The following is a 24,940-nucleotide window of genomic DNA, read 5'->3' on the forward strand; positions in this document are numbered from 1 at the left end:
TTGTAACAATCTTTATCGGACTGTATTAATTGATACAACATGTATTTATCGAATTGAACATGTATCAATCTTCTCCCCAACATTTCTCTTCTATCCTAAATAACGGTCACATTCTTTTTCCACCTAACGTCCCAAAACAATTATTATGAATAGTAAATATTTAAACTATAGCTATAATTTTTTATTTTTTTAAAAATAAAACCCAAATTATAATATTTTTTACATAAAATATGTGCATTTGTCCAATAAACCAATTCTGCTAAAGAAGTAGCTTTGTTATAAGAGGAACCTTTACGTATAGCAACTCAACAATAACCTAATTACTCTTCATAATTATATTTTGATAATTACAATTCATAGCTATTGTTATAGGGAGGAGATAGACGAGTGAGATTGGAGAGGAAAGAGACAGACCTGAAGAGAGGTGAATTGTATACGTAATAATATTATTATTATTATTTGTTAATAATTATTATTGTTTGTTATTATTTGTTATTATTATTATTATTATTATTATTATTATATTATTATTATTATTATTGTCTGTTATTATTATTAGTTTTATTGTTTGTTAGTAATAATTTGCCCTAATATGTTGTTTATGGCATTTCAATTACCACATGATCAGTTTATTGCTGTTTTGACTATTTTTGCACCGTTTTCTGTTTCAGTTTTCTCTTCATTGTTTTTTTTATATCGAAATTTGTTATACATAAATTGAGAGTTTTTCGAAAATAATTTCTCCATCTCTATGAAATAGTGTTAATATTTATATACATTTTAGACTTTTCAAATCTCAATTATTAAATTTCACTGATTATGTTATTATTATTATTAGGCCGAGTATATCACGACTCACAACCACACTAGTCAAAGGCTATGTTATGCAGGTGATTCGAGAATGGCCTTGGCAGTTGGTGGTCTCAAAATTTCTATTCCATGCACTTTTTTTTTTCATGGAAAAACAATTTTAATCTTGAAAATCTGTTCATGCAGTAAATAGGGGACAAAAGTTAAATGAGAAAATAAAAAAATTATACTGTTAATAAACAACAAATTACGTACCTATTCATTTTATTATATACATATAGGCTTTTATTATAATATATATGTGTGATAATATTCTAAATCAATAGACAACAAATCATCATTATAAAACATTATCACATAAGCAATACTGGAAGTCTTGGTTTAATATTTGTGAAGTAAATTTCAAAGTCATCGTACAACTTTATCTTCTCCTCATAGTAGACATTATTCTAATTTCTATGCCAAATCCTATTTTATCGCATTATCGAATGTGGAAGTATTTTTAATATATATTCAATTTTTCGTGTAATAACCTTCGGATGTTGAATGATTAGACAAAAACAAACAAACAAAAAAGAGTAACACAACTACCTTTTCTTTGTAGTAGATAGATAGCGTTCGACATCAATTTTATCAAAAGAATAAATTTGCGAATACTGAATAACTAAATAAGAAAAACAAAATACAACTATATGTTAAGATGTAAGTCCTTAGGGATGACTCTGTTAGTTTGAAGGTTGGTTATCCACATAATTTTTCATTATCGATTCCCTCTCAATACTTTCTGAGTCGATTGTGTCGCATAGGGTTTGCCAAGTGCAATTTATATCCCTCTGTGTGGTTTGTAGGCCATTACATAGCGACGAAATTTACCCAATGCGTATAAAATGCTCACCGCAGAGTGTATATCATTCAAAAGACAGAAGCTGTGACATAAATTGTAGCAGCTACGGACGGATTATCCTGAAATAGGAAAAACTTATCTTGTGGGCGTACGGAGAGCCTTGTAAGATAGGATATTATTATATTGTGAAAAGTGAAAAATAATATGTTTTTAATGAACATTTTCCATGCCACTATAGAGATAGAATGTCGTACAGTTTTGGATATACTTGAGGGAAATGGTCAAAAAGGCTTTTAGTTGACAAATTAATTTAATATCAACCACATGATATTTTAAAATTGTAACCATTTTGTTTGTTTTTTTGTTTAGATTTAGAGGCGTTGATAACCACACATGAGAGTGACAAATAACCAGCTTCATAATAGTTTATTGCTGTAGGAATTAGAATTTATTTTTAATTAGAATCATTTCATCACTGTTGTTGGCACCACCTTAATTTTAATTTCAATTTTAAAATATACAATAACTCATTAGTCAAACACAGACTTAATTTTTTCTTAATCCTACTTTCAGATATATGAACACTACATTTAGCAATTTTGTTATTTTCAATGTAACCAAAAATTTTAGCACAACCTATTAAATTCATATAATAGAACTAGAACCAGGAGCGGCTTAAACATATTAGTGGCCTAAAGCAAAAATTAAATGAGGTTTTAAATTTGAATTATTAATAACTTTTATATAATTGATTTCTTTTAGTTTTTAATTGATTAATGAGATATAATACTCTATATATGTCAAATTTCTTTTAATAATTCCTTCATTTTTCATGAAAAGTTTACTTTTTCTACAAATAGTATTTCAATATTTATTAAAAATATAATAACTTATAATCTATTATTATTAAAAATGAGACCCCTTAAATTTTGAGGACTAAGATGAATGTCCTTTTTTTAACACTATCGAGCCACCCCTGAATAGAGCTATTCAAAACTTTTCTAACTAAAGTAATTCCTTATATAAGTTTCATAAGTAACTATCAGAGAAATTGGATCATACATATAAATAGAGTTATGAAAAGGAATCGGTCCAGACCCGATTGACTCAAGCTTCGCGGGTCAAGGATACTATATACGCGAGATATATGTATATAATGTGATGCATTTCAGATATGCGAGCCTGATGACATGGAAGCGAAAGCGCGTTATTTGTTGATGTATCCTACATACATACATATATCTAGATGTACCTAAATTTGACATGGATAGAAAGTGTCTAAAACAAGTTAACCTAATTTTAATTTCATGTATCATGATATACATATATCTAGATGTACCTAAATTTGATACGATTCGTAATATTACAACATATTGTACACTTAAATAATTAGTTCATATACTAGTGAGATTGCTATAAGTTACACCCTAAATAAATAGTTTTAGCCCATGGCTGACCCTGAGCCGACCCCAATCAGACCTTAATGACCAATGACTTATATTGGTCGGGCTTATTAGCGCTAATTTTGAAGGGCAAAGGACATAAATCACATACGTTTATGGAAAAATTACAATTTATCCCTTATAAGTTTATAATTACAGAAATTCCTCAAACTAATACAATAATATAAGCGCTGATACATTAAACTGATGCGCGAAATACATTAATTGTTAAGTAAGATACATAATATTTTATACAAGATACACTAATCTGGTGTACATTTTATACATGATACACTAATCTGATGCACGAGATACATTAATATGATGCTTGAGATACATTAATCTGATATTCAAAAATGATAGATTTTTGGAGATTTGTAAAATTAATAGGAAATAGTGGTAATAAGAGAATTTAAATGTGGAACTTCTGTTATTTTCCCAATTTCAAATGAGCTTGAAAATTTTTATCCTAACCCTGCTCCAATAATGGCTGATCCGATTCCATGCGCTAAACTCATTTTGACGGCTCTACATATAATACTATTTTAGTGAATAATATTTTTTTTGTTGATAGACATTCTCTATTTTATTGACAGAAAACTTTATTGTACCTAAACGTACGAAATATATAACTAATGCATCTAATTTAGAATATATCTCAAAGATGGCTTCTCATTATTCGTTTCTTTCTATTTAATTTGAGAGATGATGTCAATACAAGTTTTTTAAAAAGTTTTTTTCTGTTATACCAAAGTATTTTCTTACTAAGAAACAAATTTATGTCGACTTTGTTTTTAAATATCACCAATGATTAGCTAATTTTGAACAGTACACCTGCATTTAGAGAATAACTCCTTTTTTTTTTTTATTAATTATGGCTAAGTAAGCGTTTTATGATAAAGTAGTTAATTCTATAGATCATCTCCGTACGGGTGATGAAGGGAGAGGTAATTTTGGGGTTAATGTGTGCACTTGAAAGAAGAAGTTAAAAAAATATATATAGTAATAATTTAATTTTTGTCCCCATAATAGTTGAAAAAATCGAAAAAAAAAACAATTCCATTTTGTTAGCTTGAAAAGACTTTCTTGTTATGTTTATTTCCAATTATAGATATTCATCTTTCCTAAATTTACGTGAAACGATTAAATTTAAGAGTAAAATAATTTAATTTTTAATTATAAATTCGAACATGAAATTCCTAAGATTTTTCTGAATGAAAATCTACATATTTAAAGATCACGTGAAAAATACTACACATCACAATAATTGATAAGATATATAAAAATTATATGAATAATTTATTGTCAAACAAATACTTATTTAAATACGAAACGAAATTAAATCACAAAATTAATAATTACTCCTTCATCTCTCAAAAAATAAACTAAAATAGTACGTTCTAGTTTTTCAAAAGTCTCACAGCTGGCTTAGATTATGGAAGTACTATTATGATACTGTTTAAATTAACAGATTTTTGGATCTTAATTTATCATATATAAATTCCTTAAAATTCTCCAACGTATGTATTCCTTCGTTACCCTTTTTTTTTTTTGAAAAATAAAACATGAAATGTTATATTTTGTAAATTCCACGTATAGGATAAGAAGAAGTGGAAAATCCACTTAAAACTCGTTTGAAACACGTGCCTTTGTAATGCATCAAGCAAAAAAAATTAAATCATTAATCAAAACCACATTGTTTAGCGGGTATACACACATGCCTGCCCTTATATGTTAAAAAAAAGTAGCCATTTGTAGGTACATGTATTTTTTTTAAATTCAGGAGTTATAATCTCTCTGCTTCGAGTGACTACTTTATACGCCTTTGATAAATTCTCCACCATGTAATAACTCTTCGAATCACATAGGGGAATATTTTTTTTAAAAAGAAATTCTATCACTCTATAGCTGTTGGTACATGATATACATAGAAAATCATTCAATGTCATATTCTTCTTATTTAATATCATGATTTGCTTCCAACTAATTAATTTAAACGAATTGCTTTTTTATCTATCATAGCTTAATATCTAAGTGTGTATATATATCATACCTCTCATGTATCATAACCCAAAGCAAACAAAAAAACACATTCCTACTCAAAATTCAAAAACCTCTACATTTGCACAATGAGTGATTATAATTTCAAGCACATCGCCATCATCTTTATTCTCATATCAATTTTCATCCCTCGAGTTTTATCAGTAGTAGAAGATTGTGGAGCGCAAGAAGATAACTCATGTGTCAACAAATCCAAAGCGTTACCCTTAAAAATCATAGCCATAGTCTCCATCCTTATCACTAGTATGATCGGAGTTTGTCTTCCACTAGTCACACGTTCTATCCCGGCCCTAAGCCCGGAAAGAAACCTTTTTGTGATAGTCAAGGCATTTGCTGCCGGAATTATATTGGCTACGGGGTTTATGCACGTGCTTCCTGACTCATTCGACATGTTGTCATCGAGTTGCCTTAAGGAGAATCCATGGCACAAATTCCCCTTCACTGGATTTGTTGCTATGTTGTCCGCTATAGTTACAATGGCTATTGACTCTATAGCAACTAGTATGTATAGCAAAAAACATAGAGCTGGTTTGGTTAATCCAGAAACTGGTGGTGCTGATCAAGAAATGGGTGCAGTAAATGGTGGACATTCACATCATCATCATGGATCACTTTCCACTAAAGACGGAGTTGAAGGCACTAAATTACTACGATATAGAGTCATCGCTATGGTTAGTTTTATTCATCTTTTATTAATTTGGTCATTGTCCTTTACTAGGACACTAATCAGGTAGCATAAATGATAATTAATGGAATTGATTGATAGCAGCAAAGTAATTCGTTTTAATTGATTAGTGGGAAGCAAATCACAATATTAAATAAGAAAATAAAAATCGAAATTACACTTGATGAAGCCTAATGGCACTTGTCAGTACAACTTTAATGTGATATATTTCTTACCAAAATTGGAGAGATCTTTTTTCCTACTTTAATTATAGCTAAAACTTTTGTTAAATTGATTTAGTGTACATATTAAATTTTAAATAAAACAACTGTCCATCTAAATATGTACTTGAGAAAATATAATAGATCGAGAGGAGCCAAATCCACGTATTACTGCTAGTCTACTACTTACTACAAGAAGTTAAAATTTGTGTATATAATTAGTGTATATAAGATAGCTGTTTTTTCAAAAGTATATAAGATAGCTGAAATAGAAGCTTTTTCCTCCTTAAATCAGTTAGAATTTCGTATTATAAAACATGAATTACTTATCCTATTCCTACCTAATTAGCTAATTGATTCAATCAAAATATATCATTTTCTTTTTAGTAATGAGTAAAGATCGTGGTGAGTTGTCTTGATATATTGATCCGTACAATAAATAATATATTGTATGCATGCATTATTTTATTGAAACGAAACAATTCAATAAGGTGAAAGTCAACAACAATCTCTATTATTTGTGTACTTTAAATTTGTCCTATCATAGTCGATTTGTTTATGTATTACTACTAATAAATCCTAATATATCCACATCGTTTTGTCCCTTTGACTAAGTTTTTTTTTTTTTATGGCTAATCAATCGGTTCATCCATATTGATTTGAACTTAATTAAAAATCAACACAGGCCGACTAATTAAATAGCCTTAATTCTAACTCATTTATTCTAAATCATATATTGAAATCATCATAAAAATGTAATGTTTTTGCAGGTGTTAGAGCTGGGAATCATAGTTCACTCAATAGTAATAGGAATTTCACTTGGAGCTTCAAACAATACATGTACAATTAAAGGATTAGTTGCTGCACTTTGCTTTCATCAAATGTTTGAAGGAATGGGACTTGGTGGTTGCATTCTCCAGGCAAGTTTTCATTTTTTTCCGAATAAATAGTACCTATCATTAATTAAATATATATTACTATTATAGTAACTTTATTTTTTTTCATGCAGGCTGAGTACAAGTTTTTGAAGAAGACACTAATGGCATTTTTCTTCGCAGTAACAACTCCATTTGGTATAGCACTTGGTATGGCATTGTCAACTACTTATGAGGAAACTAGCCCACGGGCGTTAATAACTGTTGGATTACTGAATGCATCATCTGCTGGGCTTTTGATTTATATGGCTTTGGTTGATCTTCTTGCTGCTGATTTTATGGGTGACAAATTACAAGGCAGTGTCAAACTACAAATTAAGTCTTACATGGCTGTTCTTTTAGGTGCTGGTGGAATGTCTCTCATGGCCAAATGGGCCTAGCTTTGTTTTTTCATATGAGTCTGTGAAATACCTCCTTTATTGAATTGCAAAATTGTAATCGTGTGTACTTTTCAATTTCGTGGTTAAATTTGAACTGCTATGTATTTCCCTCACTTTAGTATTGTTACTTATGTTATAAAATAACTAGCTAACAAACTAATATTACTAAACTAAATTAAAAATAAGAACAGGTAAAGAGAGAGTATAATAATACGCCATATTGCAAACTTTTCTAATCTCTTCCTATGCGAAGAAAATATGTTATTTATAATCAATAGAAAAATATAAACTAAATACTTGATCATTGATAAGTTATTCATTTAGTCAAATAATTACACCTCAAATATAGATAATCTCACATGTCATTATATTAATAAAGTAAATGACGACTCTTAAAGAATGATCCACGTGTCATTTATTTAGTTTTACAATAACTTAATTGTTTTCAAGCTGTTTATGTGGAGTTTTATAATAGTCAAAGTCAATGGTTTATAATGGATATCCATTTGTAATCTACCAGCGGTATATTAGTATTTCGCCTGAATAAATTTAATTATAGTAGCACTCTTCTTTCAAAATGGAGTACTTCTTTTGCTCACTATTCTTTTGGAATGCATTTGGAATGGTTCCAAAAAAATTTAAGTGACGGTTCTGATACACTTTATTTTGTTGGTTTTTTTTTTTAGTATTGAGCTTACCTAATTAGTTCGAGGATACATTTTCGTTAATTTTTGCTATCACATTGTTGATCTTTTTCAATCTTTTTTGATACATGTAAGTTTAGATTTTTAATGTATCTAGTTGATTTTGAGTTTCTTTAACTAATGTAATGCTTTCGTTTCAACATCATGATACATTATAATTTTATCATATATAGTGTATTGTGTTCAAATATTAATTTTGATACATAACCTTAATTAGTATTGATACTTGATATCGTGTATCAACCTTTACATTTACCAATTTCTGAAACATCAATGTACTAGATAACTTGAATGTTGATTCATTCATGTATATGTTTGATACCTCAGTTGTAGTTAGTTGTTGATTCATTCAAGTTGTATTAGTACAATTTGTAGACAAGTTTGATTTAAAATTTGTGATTTTTTTGAAATAATCTGATACATACCTTCACTTTTGAACATTTTGTTGAGTACAAAGTATCTTCCGGCGGCTATTGACTAGACATTGCTTAAAAGATGAGTGATTATTTGAATTCGAGGGTGAGCTACTTCTTAGTGGCTGTCTTGAGTTCTCTTTTTGTACAGTCCATTCTACTCGGACTTAGACTAGTTCTTTAGATGATGAATCTTGTTAGAGTTTTGATACATTGACTTTCACGTTCTAGGGGTTGTATTTCCGCATTCGTATTAGTTCATTTGTTTAGTTCCTTAATAAATATTTTAGTAATTAAACCTGCTTGTGTATCTTTAAATGCCTTAATTTTTCGTTAAGTTGCTTGGTTGAATTATAGTAATAATTCTCTCATCGGAAAATTAGTGCGGATGCTAATCACAAAGGTTTGGATTGGGTGACATGTAGCAAGATGATTAGCTATTGTGTTGAGTGAAGCGAAAATCATATCTTTGGTCAAAATAATAGAAATAAAATGGGAAAATAATGATACCAACAGATGAGAATGGGGATTTCTTTGAAATTATAAATGTAGCAAACCTTTTTCCTTTTCTTAATAATTTGTGGAAGAATATTTAGTTGGAAAAGTTTACTCATTGGATACACTTACATAAGATGATGTATTTTACAGAATTTTTTTGCAACTCACAATAGGTCATGAAGATAAAAGAAGGCCACACTTATTACTCAAAACAAAATATGAAGACAAGTTTAAGCCCAAATGGCCATGACTGACATTCCACCAGCACCAAGAAGAACAGCCATGTAAGACTTAATTTGTAGTTTGACACTGCCTTGTAATTTGTCACCCATAAAATCAGCAGCAAGAAGATCAACCAAAGCCATATATATCAAAAGTCCAGCAGATGATGCATTCAGTAATCCAACAGTTATTAACGCCCGTGGACTATTTTCCTCATAAGTAGTTGACAATGCTATCCCAAGTGCTATACCAAATGGTGTTGTTACTGCGAAGAAAAACGCCATTATAGCCTTCTTCATGAACTTATACTCCGCCTGTATTAGAGCAAATGTTGAATTAGTGAATGTATTTGCAAATAGTCGAGTAATAAAATGAACAAACACTATAGCTACTTGCCTGTAGGATGCAACCACCAAGGCCCATTCCTTCAAACATTTGATGAAAGCAAAGTGCAGCTACGAGTCCTTTAATCGTACATGTATTGCTTGACGCACCTAGTGATAGCCCAATCACTATGGAGTGAACAATAATTCCAAGCTCTAACACCTGCAACCACGTTTAAAGATAAACTATTTGTAAACACAGTAATTCTTTTTTAAACAGACTAAAAAGATATATTGTATGTACGTGTTAAATAATAGAACAAAAGAAGGAAACTCACCATGGCAATTACTCTGTATCTTAGTAATTTTTTGCCATCAAGTCCATCTTTAGTCGAAAGGGATCCATGATGATGATGGGAATGAACATGATTTCCAGCCACAGCCATTTCTTGATCACCTTCTGGATTAACCACACCACCATTATGCTTTTTGCTGTATAAACTAGTAGCTATAGAGTCAATAGCCATCGTTACTATAGCGGACAACATTGCCACAAATCCAGTAAAGGGGAATTTGTGCCACGGGTGCTCCTTAAGGCAACTCGATGACAACATGTCAAACGAGTCCGGTAGCACGTGCATAAACCCCGTAGCCAGGATAATTCCAGCAGCAAATGCCTTAACTATCACAAAAAGGTTTCTTTCCGGGCTTAGGGCCGGAATAGAACGTGTGACTAGTGGAAGACATACTCCGATCATACTAGTGATAAGGATGGAGACTATGGCTATGATTTTTAAGGGTAACGCTTTGGATTTATTGACACATGAGTTGTCTTCTTCTGCTCCACAATCTTCTACTACTGATAGTACTCGAGGGGCCAAAATTGAGATGAGAAGGAGGAAAATGGCGATGTACTTGAAATTATAATTTGCCATTGTGCAATTGTGAAGAATTTTTTTAGTATAAGAATATGTTTTTGTTGTTTGTTTGTGGTTGGGACTTATGAGTTATTATGTTATCTTCAGGCTACTAGCTATTTATATATACTGAGTTTTGGTATTCCGTGTGCTAGCTAGGATTTACAATATATAAAATACATTATCAAACGTAACTTAGGGTAAGGCTAAACAATAATTGGTGGTTATGTCATTTTTTAAAAAATAATTGAAGCCTAATACTATTTCACCAAAGCTAGCATGAAAATGGCTGGAATCAGCGAAAATAAACAATATTTTTTGAATAGTGAAATAGAAGTAAACGTTATAGTTTTATATCATAGTAATAAAGGCATGAAGTGGGCCTAAATGTTTAATAAAGATATATACATGTGGATTTTGTACTTACAAATACGGAAAATGAATATCCAAAATGGCAAAGGGTGTGTTTTAAACGAGCGCTGAATAAGGAAAGGACGTGTTTGATGTTGACTTGGTAGTTTCCTATCCTATCTGGATTTTACAAAATATGATCATTTTATGATTTAATATCGAAAGTATTCGGCTATATAGACACAAAAAAGTAAACAGTAGATCAAATTAGATTATTTATATCAATTAATATCTCATTAAACGTGAATTATCTTGATTTTATGATTTTACGAGTTACGTATGGTCAATTGTGTATAAAATCCTCAAACAATAGGTTGATTGATTTTATAGTACTATCACAAACAAATTTAACAATATATGAAAGAACCATATATGTAAATATAAATTGATGAATTAAGTTCGAACACAAATGAGTTGATAAAAATGACTAGATGCTTGAAGTTATAGAGAAATAATATTTTTAACGATTGGTGTTCTTTAGATTTATTTCTTAATTCTTTTGTACCTCTCATATGTAATATGTAAGGAACATGGACGAAGAATATGAGTTACGAGTTCAATTAAATCCAATAACTTTGATCCAAATTATATATTTCTCTTAAGAAATGTAATATATGTCTACAAACTACTAGTTTTGAAGCAAATAACATAAACAGGTTAAAATAGTGGACTCATAAACTTCAGATTATGTCACCACCTAATCTACTTAGCTTAGCAAACTTCTTAATAACATTGACTAAGGATTAATTATTGATGTAGTCCTCATCCATAAACTATATATTAGGATGAGTTAAATATGAGATCAAGCCCATTTGGCCATTAGAGACATGCCACCAGCACCCAAAAGTACAGCAATAAAAGCCTTGATTTGTAACTTGATGCTACCTTGTAATTTGTCACCCATAAAATCAGCAGCAAGAAGATCAACCAAAGCCATATATATCAAAAGCCCAGCAGATGATGCATTCAATAAGCCCACAGTTATTAAAGCACGAGGGCTATTTTCTTGATAAGTATTTGATAGTGCAATTCCAAGTGCTATACCAAATGGAGTTGTTACTGAAAAGAAAAATGCCATTGCTGTCTTTTTCAACATTTTGTACTCTGCCTATATATTTGGAGAAAAAAACAAATAAAAAATATCAAGACACTTTCATGGACCTTATAACAAACTTTACTTTATTTCACTAAAGTCATTTAATCATTCAATTTTATTTATCCATCAGCTATTGTCCTTATTATCCAATTTATTTGACCTTTCATATTTAACTAACTTCAATTATTGATCCTTTTATTTATTTTTTTGTAACGTGATTTGATTAGTTACTACTCTACTAGTACTTTTTGTTGTCCTGATAATTAATATCTCTTTCAATTTATTAAGAAAATTACCTGAAGAATGCAACCACCTAGTCCCATTCCTTCAAACATTTGATGAAAGCAAAGTGCAGCAACAAGTCCTTTAATTGTGCATGTATTGTTTGAAGATCCAAGTGAAATCCCTATTACTATTGAGTGAACTATAATACCAAGCTCTAATACCTGCCAATAAATAAATAAGATTTCCATGATGTACCTATCACTTCGATTTAATCGATTGTAGTTATAATTTTCCCTGTTACAATATTACTATTTGCAATAATGGGTTATAGATGTTATTGTAGGCCAACTTAACTTTCTGATCGAAAAAATAATTCACTATTAATACACAAAACTTAACCAATAAAATTATTGTGTTTAGTGGAGGATACCGAATCGGGGTTCAGGGATGAATAATTTATGCCTGTGAAATTATAAGAACGTAAAATGGTCAAAACTATTCTTAAACTATCCGAAATATCTCCTTAAACTATCCAAAATATCTTAAATATATCCTTAAACTATATTTCGACTCAAAAATACCCCTCCCTTCAAACTATTGTCCGCACCTACCCTTCTAGTTAACGGAAGTATCTATCTTTATGATTTCTAAAATAAAATTTTATATATTTAAAAATTACGTTAAAAAATATTTTAAATTACAATATTAATAATTCAAAATATTTTTAAAATACGAAAAGACTACTATCAGAAAACTTGTTTGGAATAGCATTTTAGTCAACATAAGCACATGGACCACCGTATCTAAAATAGGATTTTAGCTAATTTAGTATTGTTTGGAACAAAAACGTAACCTAGCTAAAATTCGGTAAAAAATGTCATAATTATTTGTTGTTGACAGGAAAAGACATGCATGTGAACTCTGGCTACAAACTTTGAATTTTGAATCTATCTATAAATGGTATATACAGCACTCTAACAAGAATCTATTCTTTAAATTATTATGAACCATTTATGTTATGCACTCTCAATGTACAAAAACATATAATTCCACCAATAAATTAATAATTCAAACGATATCACACAAAAATTAAACAGAATAATAAGTGAATAAATTAATAATTCAAACGATATCGCATAAATTAAACAGAATAAGTGAACGATAGACTAACCATAGCAATGACTCGATAACGAAGTAGTTTCGTTCCATCTTTAAGAGAACCATGGTGATGAGAATGAAAATGCACATTATTATTCACCATATTGCCCAATTCTTGATCAGCAGTACCATTAATAACATTTTGTACTTGTACACGAGCATTATTGTGCTTTTTGCTGTACAAACTAGTAGCCATAGAGTCGATAGCCAATGTAACTATAGCAGACAACATAGCAACAAATCCAGTAAAAGGAAACTTATGCCAAGGATTTTCCTTCAAACAATTTGACAACAACATTTCAAATGAGTCTGGTAACACGTGCATGAAACCTGTTCCTAGTATAATTCCAGCAGCAAATGCCTTGACGATAACGAAAACGTTACGATCAGGGCTTAACGCTGAAATCGAACGTGTAACGAGAGGTAAACATACTCCAATCATGCTAGTGACTAATATTGAAACTATAGCTATGATTTTTAAGGTTAATGCTTTGGATTTGTTGTTGCATGTGTTATGTATTTGTGATTCACATGATGAGTAGTCACTTTGTGAGAAAGTTTGAGGGGTGAAAATGGAAATGAGGATGAAAAAGATGAAGATAATCTTGGAATTAGAAGAAGCCATTGATGTATTTTTTTAAAAGAAATTCTTTCTTGGTTTTGGTGAATATTTATTTTTGCTTTGGTTTGAGGTGTGTGAGTTGTGATATGGTTTGAGGTGTGTGAGTTGTGATATCAGAGAGATGCTATATAGATATAGAATTAATTTGGTGATATATCGATCGATCGATCATGTGCATTCATAAAAATAATATAGTAAGGTCTTAAATGCTAAGCTGACATGTTGGTGTAACAGTTTTATTTTACTTGTTTTGATTTATTAAATTTTGTGAGATTTTTTGATAATCAATTCAAAATTGATTTAATCGCAGGCCAAATTGTTGATTTAATTCTGTTAAAGAATGACAAAAGTCTCACATCGGTGATAAATGAGATGGTGGACTCCTTATAAAGCTTGGGCAATCTTTCTCCTTTTGAGCTAGCTTTTGGGGTGTGAGTTAAGTCTAAGACCTAATTTCGTATCAGAGCAGGATCCGTCTCACCTGATGTTGTTGGGACCCCCAAAATTAAATTGCCCACGCACCAGATGTTAAGCAATGGGCGTGATGTCGGGTGTTGCAGAATGACAAAAGTTTTACATCGGTGATTAATGAGATGGGTGTATTCCTTATAAGGCTTGAGCAATTCTTCTCCTTTTGAGCTAGCTTTCGGGGTGTAGTATATATGTTGTAAGGCTGTTAAGTGCCTATTGTATTGCAAAAACAGGTAAATGTCAAATCTCGAGAACTACAAAATGAAAGTAAATGCATCGTTTTATTTAATTGCATGGTAGCATGAAACCTTCATACCCTTCTGCTGGTGGGGGATGGATAGAAAATTAAGAAGGAAAGTATTGAAAACATTTTTAAAATTTGACGTGATTTTTTAACATGAGTTAAATATATTCCTAAATTTTTATCAAATTTAGAGTGTTTTCAACATTTTTCTTGATTTTTTATTAAGAGTTTCTTTCCTACAAGAGTTTGACAGTGCACTTGTTATGTCATGTTTCTTTCCTACAAGAGGGTGTATCTAAATTTATTAGTCAAGTAGAGAGTTGTTTTAAAGACAGTCGATAGTACAAGCACGAAACTAATAATTTACTACAAAGTTTTTTCAATATTTTTCTCGAAATTAAGACATGTTTGTAGCAAGAAATAGAAGTTAATGCTCGAAAATATAGGTGCATAAATCTGACGCACAAAATTTTGAAGACACGGCTCTCTTTATCAACTTATGTGCAATTGTATAGAGGAAAGTACAAAAATCTCATGTGTTTCAGTTACGAGTATTATGTGTCAATTTTTTACTGATTTCAGGTGTAAAGAATCATATACTAACTAAAATAATACTATTGGAATTGAATAACATATGCCAAGATCTAACAAGACGGATGCCTTGGGAAATGGGATCTGATTACAAACAAATTATCTGAAGCCAATTTAACCAGCTCTGTATTTCCATAAAGACTCTGTAAGCAACAATATGGGCATCCCAGAAAGAAGCATCTGGACAAACGACATGCTTGTAAGCCCTAGAAAACAGTATCATCATGCAGCTAAACTGCTTTTAGTGTAGGCTTAATAACAAACTCCTCCGTTGCGCGGAGATACTTGCATGATCATCTTCTTCAACTATCCTTAATGGCCTGCAGTTCACAATGGAGAAGGAAAACATGTATTTCCGGCATATCCTTAGATAGATGCAGAGATATCATACGGTTCCCATGGATACCATGACAATGATCGTCCAGAGGTCGATGAGGAAGGTATAAATAAAGACAGCCAGATGAAGAACAACCTCAAACACATGCCCATGAGTCACTTTACTCTTCTTGCAATGCACCTAAATGGCATGTGCTGGTAAGATGATCATTCAAGGTCCTCGTATTGGTGCAAACACATGCAAGGCCATTTCGAGCATAACTTGTGGTCACTCTGTTCCACAAAACTACATCATGAACATGGATCTCTCAAGAGAGCAATCACTAAAACGCAGGTTAGAATACGTATCAACCATGGCATTCCACCAAAGTAATGTCTTCCTCAATCAACATCTCCTCAAGTATATAAATCAATGAAAAGAACAGCTCACGGGAATTTGATGGTTCGAGCAATACTAGAGGCGTAAAAGCTCACTACAGCAGCAGGTTGAATGTCCTTTAACGTCATCTCCTGAAAGTACTTAAGGGCTTTATCTGGCCTATCAACGAGTTCCATGATATTTAATCCTTACAACCATAGCATTACATACCATTTGAAATTGGCAACATATTTGTCAAGGCATTGACACAAAGACGTCAAGTTCCAATCATGCCTCATAACATAAAAGTGAATTTCCATCCTTGCATGTACGACCAAGCTATGTACATAAAAGAACCACTGTTGCAATAGTTCCAACAATCTCATATGTTCCAACTGAGTACAACTTGAAACAGATGGAAATGTTGAGATTTTATGGAATCCCAACCTTCGCAAGCGAAATTTTTTAACAATGAATAGAATAGATAAGCACACATAGCTTAAGTTTCAAATTGGTCTCTCTTTTTCAGGGAAGTACGATTGGAGGAAAAAGCATCATATTAGTCAAATGGATGGAAACATGATAATACCATGGTGATGTACCTTCACCAGAATTAGAATTTGAAGCACCACTGATTCAAATTTATAGAAAAACAAATGAAATAAGATCTTTTTGAGATAACATGTGCAGTGACAGGCAATATATTTAAGAACAAGATGACCATCCCAACATATTGGTTCATGAATTGGATACATTTTACCTAATAAAGCTGTTATGTAGCGACTAGCCACGTAAATCCAGATAAAGTAGTACAAGAACACAGAGAAGTAACATTGGAATGGTAGAATAGTTCTCCATCGTGCAAGAGATTAAGGTGAACGAGAAACCAAGTCACAAAATTCATGAAACAGTTGATCGTCAAATCCAAACAAGCAAATACCAAATATCTACCTTTACTTCTGGGAGATTGACGAAACATTTGTTTTCAAGAGTGCAGCTTTGACTATTTCCTTGAGGAAATGTCGGCTGATAAAGAAACAACACTCCCAAAACTGATGAGAGACAAAACTCAGGTCCTGCTCCATCCCAATTAACCTGCACAACACAAATACTAAATGGATCGGTGACCACCTATTTAAGCTACTTCAATGTCAATAACAGACAAAGTCACAATCCCAGGAAGCACATTTAGGCCTATCAGTCACTCATACCTCCAGGGAAATAATTAATCAAATAACAATATCCTGGATTAAATTGATCAACAGGTGTCAAATGTGTAATAAGAAAAGATTTTCTTTTTCCCTTCCCTCAACAAACTTGTATATAAGCCTCTATGAAATTTCGGTTTCTCCCAGTAATCCTCTATACCAACTAATTATCCCACATCATCAAGTAAATCATATAAACAAAATAAAAGCATATTGTTTAGAAGGAAAATTAAAAAATAGAAAAGGCAAAAGGTTTGTCAAGATTGTCCAAGAAAGGTGGACAGGAATTTTTACCAGTTCTACGGCCTTATGCAATCATGTGGAACTAAAAGCACTGTTCCTCACTCCAAACTAGATACAGGTTTCTCTATGACAGTTTTTTGAAATTTCTTGTACAAAAGTACCAAGTGAGAGAGAGAAACACACAGGGAACCAATTTCTACATTTCAATTCACACAGAGAGTATGTACCTTCTCTAAATCATTCCCTGCCCTCCTGCACCCTTAAGGTGGACCACAGATCTGGTTTAAGGAGGACTCATATGATGGATAAATCTCTTTTTATCCATCCGCCCACGACAATATCAGCTTCCTACCCTAGAGATGCAACCATTACATCATTATTCCTCACTCAACATCAGACCTTCCCCATATTACATGAAAGTACAACACTACCGTTGGAGATGCATACTGAGAAGTTCCCCAATAGTTTTGAATCAGCTAGCTATTTCCTTGTATAAAAAAAGAATCAGCAAAGGTTTTGCCACCGAACAGCCAATCCATATCATTTGAGCGAGTCACAAGCCTTGTTATTTTCAAGTCAAGTTTCATGTTTTTAACCCCTCCCCTGGCCCCTGGGGTTAAAGGCAGTTATGTTTCAAACAAATATTATAGACAAATCAGGGACATGATTCTAATTTTCTACATGAATTGTTCTTAATAAACAAGATAGAGAATTCTTTTAATTACTTTTCATGTTACTGCTAGCACAGAAGTTAGAATACATTCATTACCAACTGCACAACTTGACGCCAACTAGAAGCACTCACCTCAATGGTCAAAAAGTTAAACATGTGACTCATATTGGAATGACTTCTCCATACTTCCCGCAGAACAACTTCTAGCAAAGAAAAGTAACACTTCAGTCCCCTGTACTTCAACAATTTTTTCATATACTACCCCCTCCATGATAATGCAAAACAATACGTCAGTCCCTGCTGCTTCACATAATTTCTCAAACATTACCCTTCTGTACAAGGCAATAGATGCCCATTTGGAAAGTAAAAGAGCAGATTCAGTTCATTGCCAGCGGCAGCTACTGGCAATGAAGTTTGATCCTTGATTCTTGTCATATTTATCACTCTGAAAGAAGATACAGTTGCACTAACCAGCTGACTGTGCAAAGATTAGAAATGCCACCCTTTAGCACGCCAGTATGTTTGTGAATTTTGCTTTCCACGTGCAATTTTTATCTTTAGAAAAAGCCTGTATGCAATCTCTATTTTGTTTGAACCTAGTAACTTGTTGTTTAATTTGCTACAAATAAGCCTGCTAGGGTAAAATCCTTTCTCTAAAGCTTCCTCCATTACCAGGACAGCATTTTCAAGCTGTCCTACGTTGCAAAGCCCATTGATGACATACTCATAAACTTGCATATCGGAAGAATAACCACTTTCTTGCATCTCATTCCAGATGTTTAACAGCATACCACATTTCCCAAACCTAGAAAGCCGCATAAGAAGCAACTTGTATGCAGTCAAGGATATCGTAAATCCAGCTTGTCTCGCCTTCTTGTAAATCATTAGAGCTGCATGAGGTGGACCGTAGCTACATAAAGGCTCAAGAAAAGAGGTTACATTCCCTGTAGTTACAATGATCCTCCGGCTTAGCATTTCATCAAACATTTCAATTGCATCAGCTACTCTTCTCGCTTTTAGAAAAGCAGATATTAGTCTCATATATGTATCAGCATTGGGCTCACAATCCGTATTTAACATCCTCTCATAATATTTAAAAGATTCATCAATTTCACCCTGTCCAATGCAATTCGAAATCATTGCATTGTATATCTCAGCATCAAATACGCGACCCTTTTCCTCCAATCCCTCAAAAATCTCAATGGCATCATCAATTCGACCAGCTCTCCCTAAACATTCAAGAACACAACTATAAGTCAAATTATCTGCCTCAAATCCATCATCCACCATTGCTTTTAAGGATCTCTCAACTTCCTTAACTCTTCCAAATCTCGACCACCCACCAATGACTATGTTATAGGTTGTGACATCAAATGGAACTTTCTCTTGCATTTTCACAAGTAATGAACTTGCAGCACCTACATGTGATCGATGACACAAACACCGTAAAACAACATTAAGTGTCTCGGTATTACATCTCAATCCATAGTTCTCTAATTCATAAAACAATTGTATAGCCTTCGAAATTTGTCGAGCTCGAATAAAGCTATCAACAACAATGTTAAGTGTCACTGAATCAGGCATAACTCCGTGATTCTTCATTTCCTTTAATATTTCAACCATCTGCCCGAAAAACTTCCTCCTTCCTAATGCTTTAAGAATTATACAGTAAGTATCATTATCAATAGGTATTTTTTGTTGTTTGATAACCCAATTGAAAAATGTAGCTATTGATGCAGCATCTAAATTTCCTTTGTTTACCACTTTAGCAACTAAATCAACCGTCAATTCAACGTCAACAGATGTCAGTGCCTTCTCGATTGCTGTTTTGCCCTGAAGTTTCTGAAGAAAAATGCCGCGTAACTTATCTTCTGGAGTTAAAAGCTCATCGAAAACCCTAAACTGATTTTTTGGTGCAGAGGAATCTGTAGGAATGGGTTTTTCGATTGAAGAAGTTCGACGGATGGGTAAAAGGTCGGAAAGTTGATTCAGAACATGAGATTCGTCAAAATTAGTGGGGAATTTCTCAGAGAGTGATGAAATTGAGTGAGAAAATTTAGAAATTAACCATGGAAGACTCGGAGAACTGCACCTGCAACTGAGAAATCTTGCGAGAAGCATCGTAATTCTCCACTTTGATTTGAAGACGGCAATGTCACTGTTGCGATTATGGGCTTTATTACAAGCAAATTCGCGTATTGAGTTAAAAATATTTTGTTAAAATTGTTGTGACATTCTTCAAAACGAACTAATTAAGAAATAGTATAATTCGGATATGTAAAGGTAGCAAAGATAAACAAGTAGAATGACATTAAAAGGTTGATTAGAAATGGTAACTCTATTTCTGTTAAAGATTATTTTTGTTAAGAATTAGGGATCAACTTGATAAGTAGTATAATGAACATAAGAAAAATGGCAAAGTTAGAAGAACAAAATTAAATGTTCATGCATGGCGAAAGAGAGCCTAAAATTTTACAATCTAAGTAACAAGTGGTATTAGAGTGTAGTCAATGAGTATTTTCTCCCTTAATTAATGATGCCTAGATAGTGTACGAAGCTTCATATCCGTTCCACCAAAAGTCCTTAATCAAAGATTTTAAATTTAACTCGGTAGAAAGTATTGACAACTCCTTATAATGTGACTTTACGCGACATAAATTAAAAATACACATACTCTAAATATAAATATCAAACCTCAAATAAAAAAAAAATTGCAAGTGATCAACCTTTAAAGTTCGACTTAGATGATAGCGAGTCAGTGTATTATCACCAAAATTTGAGCCCAAATTGGAAGGATAAGGGTTGGGCTTTATGTATGCATTGGGCATAATTTGATGGATCTCAAGAGTGGGTCTTGTTCAGACGACCCAGTAAAATAAAAAAGGTCCATAGCAAGTCTGACTGTCCATGACATTTTGTCCATTTCCAAAATTGTAGAGGAAAAATTACTATTTCTGACAAGTCTTCTAATCTCCGTGCATTTTTAATTGTCATATTTTTTTAGAGTCAAATTATATGAAATTTATATAATATTTTACGATATTTTTTTCAGCATAAGCAAAAAATTGTAATTTATAGTACTTTTCATATAATTTTAAATATTCAAATTTTTTGCTTAAAATATCGAATTAATGTAATTTAATTTAACTTTAAAAATTAGTTAAATTGACTTTCAAAATGCTTAACATTACAACCAAAAGTGAACGGAAGAGAGAAGTAAGTTTGATCACGTGCAAAAGATTTTTCAGGATTATTGGGGAGTCCATTGCATCAAGAGTATAGAGATTGATTGGGCCCAAGGACCCATTTAGCAAACCAGAAATATAGTTAACAAAGAGATATCTAAGTTGCTCCTTTCTTCAGGCTTGGCGAGGGGGAGGGGCGTACGGACCGCTCCATTCAAAGCCATTCAAAGTCTCACAAAGCGCATGGTTCAGTAACATACTACTCATTAGTATATATATTATTTCATGTGTGTCAATTTATATGATATAATTCGACTCCGCACAAAGTTTAATTAAAAATTGTAATAAAAATATTAAAATGTAGGAGTCATATATATCGAAACATGAACTAATGATAATCTGGCCACCAAATCTGCATGCCCAATAAACTTTTTATAGTTTAATGATATGTTGATTTTGAAAATGATAATGAGTTAGGGACAAACATTACAAAAAATAATAATAATAATAATAATAATCTTGCAAAATACCTTTTGTGTCCATAGGCAACGAAGTATAGAGAGTCTTGAAGAAGAAACTCGTGAAAGAACAATAATTAAAGTTGAAAAGGTCCAACCAAGCATGGTATATAAGTATAACTTTTTCCAAATGAGGACAAAATAAAACACTTCACTCATGGAAATACATGTCATCTCTCCAAAATAACACCAACAATATTATTCCACCTATCACTATATATTATAAATTTTAATCCATAAAATACGCCAAGAAAAGATATTGGATGATCAATTACTAAAACATAGAAATAGCAAGTGGGTAACCAATTGATTTTTGTTTGATGATTCAAATGGACCCCCTAAAACCATTAAAATATATGTCATAATTTTACATTATGATTTATTACTATTGACTTATTTACATAAATTTTATTCGAGTCTAATATAAATTTTATTAAAAAAATTCATATCAATTCAAATCGTCTAAGCAAAGATGAAGAGATCCTATAATCTATTCCAACATAATCTTTGGTGTCTAACTATATTTTATACAACCTCCAATTAAATAATGTTAATAATAAAAAACTAGCACATGCAATTACTCTGATAACGTTATTATTTTCCATAAATCAGAAGAGAAGCATTTGAAATTAAAACTTTAGAAAAATTATTTATTGGAGTAGAAAGTGGGATGAGTTGGTAAAACTTGAGTTGGCAATTAAATAATTTGATTGCTCTATACGGAATTAGTGACCATAGAAGACGTCAACCAACATGATTCTCTAAATTATTTGTTGTTTTCCTGTTTTATCGAGACCTTTCTTTTCTCCATGCTTTAAAAATAAAAATACTTTTCTTCGTTAAAAAAATAATTTAATTTGATTTAATATAAAATTTAATAAATTATTAAAAAATTTCGATAACGTCGAGTGATTCCAAATTAGATATAAAATTTATAGATATGTTCCTCTTAAATTATAGATTTACTTTTTGTATTTTTATTAGAAAAATTAAAATTTATTTTTACCAATTAAACATAAAAAGGAAAAATATTGTTATCCTCACCAAACACACTCAAGCTTAACAAATAGTGGAAGGATAAAAATTCAACTAAGGGTGTGTTTGGTACGGAGGAAAATATTTTTTTACAAAATGTTTTCCTGAAAAACAAGTAGATTTTGAATTTATTTTTTCATGTTTGATTGGTGAGTAGAAAATGTTTTCCGAAAATAATTTTTAGTGTTTGATTTATGAATGGAATATGTTTTTTAAAGAGACAACTTTTATTTTTACTAGAATAAAAAATATTTTATAAAATTAAAAACATTTTTTAAAAATAAAATCATTATTTTTTTTAGGGTGGGGGCAGGGGAGGAGTGAAAAAATAAAAATTTGAAGTTGATTGTATTTTTAAAAAATAAAACTAATTTTTTTAGGGTAAAGGGGTGGGTGGGGGGCTGGCCGGGGGATTTGGGTGGGGGGGAGAGGGGTTAGAAGAAGTTTAAAAATAAAATTTTGAAGTTAAAAATATTTTTAAAAATCAAAATTATTTTTTTTGGGAAAGGGGTTGAGGAGGTCAGAAATCGAATGAAAAAATAAAATTTTAAAATTGAAAATATTTTTTTAAAGTTGAAATTTTTTTCTAAAAAAATATAATTTAAAATTGAAATAGAGTTTAAAAAAAATTTCCTTATTTTTTTAAAGAATTTTTTTCTTTTAAGAAAATAAATTAATTTGAAAAACACACTCTAAGTTTGACTAATTTCTAAACATAACGTACTTAATGAAATAAAATAAAAAGTTTCAAGTGAAAATGGATAACTTTGTTTTATCCTAAATATCCTTTTACTGACAAAAAGAAATAAAATATGTTCAAGCTCAATCTCCAATATATTTTTTTTTTTAAAAAAAAGAAAAAGTAAAGAATAAAGAGGGAGTAATCATCAGTGTCTCCTAATTCAACATCTAATCATTATTTTAACTCATATTTAATTAAAAGATTAATATCAAATTAATTTACTAATTGAAAGCGTTGAAAAAGTCAAAGTAAATTTTCCTTAACAAAATCCAATACATGTGCTCTCAGTTGTTAGTGGCATGAAAGAATAAAAACGAATTTGACAGAATCTTTTCTTAAATCAAATAAATACGTCATTACGGTTTCTATTGCCTACATGACACTCTATTTTAAATATCCGTGCACTCGAGTATCTGATTCTGCCACGTCATATGTTCTATCAATATCTGATGGATTCTTTGGTTCTTTAATAATTCTAAATATAGGAATTACTTTTGGATAAATTGTTGATTTTGAAGTGTTTTCTAATAGATTTTTTGAAAAAAAGTATTTTGAATAGCTTAATATTTGCTCTGTATGCTGGAATGATGTATCTATATTATTATTTCAAAATTCTAACGAAAAATAGAAATTAGGAAGGAATTATAATTTATATGATTAACTTCTATTAAATTTTTTTTGAATAACTTAATACAAGTTCTTTCTCTTCTCTAATGTTTTCTGTTTGGTTTGTTTTAGAAGTAAGCAAGATAATACAAGCGATAATTAAGAAAGAGTGCTACAAATAACTTTTTTATTAGACCAAACAAACAGAGAAATCGCTATTCCCTACTGCGGTATTTACTCTTGAAATACAGGGTTAGGTGGCTTAGCTCCTATCCTATCGTCGATTGTAGACATGGCTCATGATTCGGTTGGTGTTTCACGCTGAACATTATATCTCCGTCGCAATAAGTCTTTCTCTTCCTATAGTACATATAGAATCAACAACAATAATGCTGGGACGATCAGTGTTGCGGTTGACGATTCAACTCTCGAAAATAATAGTATTTTGACATCTCTCATTACTTTGATATTTATTTCATGATAACATAATTTAATTGATGCTACTATCGAGATAAATTAAAATAAATTAATCCTATATATTTATTTTTTCATTTTCAAAAAGTTGAAAACACATTTATAAGGATTTTATAATTTCTAAAAGATATTTCTCCAAATACAAAAAGATATAATTGTGAGAAACCTTGAGAAAGATATATTTCTTTCAAAGTCAATTTTCATACATCTACCTACATATTTGGGAATTCATTTTATTTTATGTTTTTGGTATTAACTGATCTTAGAATTATTTTATCACATAATATATACTAAAAAAATTTAATAAATC

The 24,940-nt window shown here is 31.2% G+C and overlaps 3 protein-coding genes across 9 annotated transcripts; 1 reads left to right on the forward strand and 2 right to left on the reverse strand.

The window, feature by feature from the left end:
* Nucleotides 1-5,177: 5,177 nt before the first annotated feature.
* Nucleotides 5,178-7,469, forward strand: LOC543598 (iron-regulated transporter 2). Its single transcript, NM_001247323.1, is given in 3 exon segments — nt 5,178-5,828; nt 6,813-6,962; nt 7,052-7,469. Coding segments are annotated over 3 exon segments (1,059 nt in total). The 5' UTR covers nt 5,178-5,225; the 3' UTR covers nt 7,358-7,469.
* Nucleotides 7,470-9,003: 1,534 nt separating this feature from the next.
* On the reverse strand, nt 9,004-14,094 carry LOC543597 (iron-regulated transporter 1). Of its 2 annotated transcripts, XM_069293137.1 has the most exons (6): nt 13,338-14,094; nt 12,238-12,387; nt 11,651-11,953; nt 9,856-10,521; nt 9,591-9,740; nt 9,004-9,508 (listed from the first exon to the last, which is right to left on the reverse strand). In XM_069293137.1, exons 1-6 carry the CDS (start codon nt 13,947-13,949, stop codon nt 9,203-9,205), a joined length of 2,187 nt encoding a protein of 728 aa, XP_069149238.1. In that variant the 5' UTR covers nt 13,950-14,094; the 3' UTR covers nt 9,004-9,202.
* A 1,164-nt stretch (nt 14,095-15,258) lies between these two features.
* Nucleotides 15,259-20,775, reverse strand: LOC101250272 (putative pentatricopeptide repeat-containing protein At5g43820). Of its 6 annotated transcripts, none has more exons than XM_010318702.4 (3): nt 18,203-20,775; nt 16,178-17,041; nt 15,259-16,098 (listed from the first exon to the last, which is right to left on the reverse strand). In XM_010318702.4, exon 1 carries the CDS (start codon nt 20,189-20,191, stop codon nt 18,560-18,562), a length of 1,632 nt encoding a protein of 543 aa, XP_010317004.1. In that variant the 5' UTR covers nt 20,192-20,775; the 3' UTR covers nt 15,259-16,098; nt 16,178-17,041; nt 18,203-18,559. The 6 variants fall into 6 exon arrangements, with proteins under 6 accessions (XP_010317004.1, XP_069149628.1, XP_069149627.1 ...); XM_069293527.1 differs by having other exon boundaries at nt 16,178-17,057; XM_069293526.1 differs by having other exon boundaries at nt 17,625-20,775.
* Nucleotides 20,776-24,940: the final 4,165 nt, after the last annotated feature.

This window comes from Solanum lycopersicum, chromosome 2 (assembly GCF_036512215.1).
Source record: "Solanum lycopersicum chromosome 2, SLM_r2.1".
In the NCBI taxonomy this organism is placed as follows: domain Eukaryota; kingdom Viridiplantae; phylum Streptophyta; class Magnoliopsida; order Solanales; family Solanaceae; genus Solanum; species Solanum lycopersicum.

Bases quoted from the DNA above. Each gene is read 5' to 3' on its own strand.
- LOC543597 (XM_069293137.1), bottom strand. From the start codon at position 13,949: ATGGCTTCTTCTAATTCCAAGATTATCTTCATCTTTTTCATCCTCATT. The intron at 9,741-9,855 runs GTGAGTTTCCTT...ACGTGGTTGCAG, and splicing joins GATACAGAGTAATTGCCATG to GTGTTAGAGCTTGGAATTAT. The intron at 9,509-9,590 runs GCAAGTAGCTAT...GCTCTAATACAG, and splicing joins TTGGTGGTTGCATCCTACAG to GCGGAGTATAAGTTCATGAA.
- LOC101250272 (XM_010318702.4), bottom strand. From the start codon at position 20,191: ATGCTTCTCGCAAGATTTCTCAGTTGCAGGTGCAGTTCTCCGAGTCTT.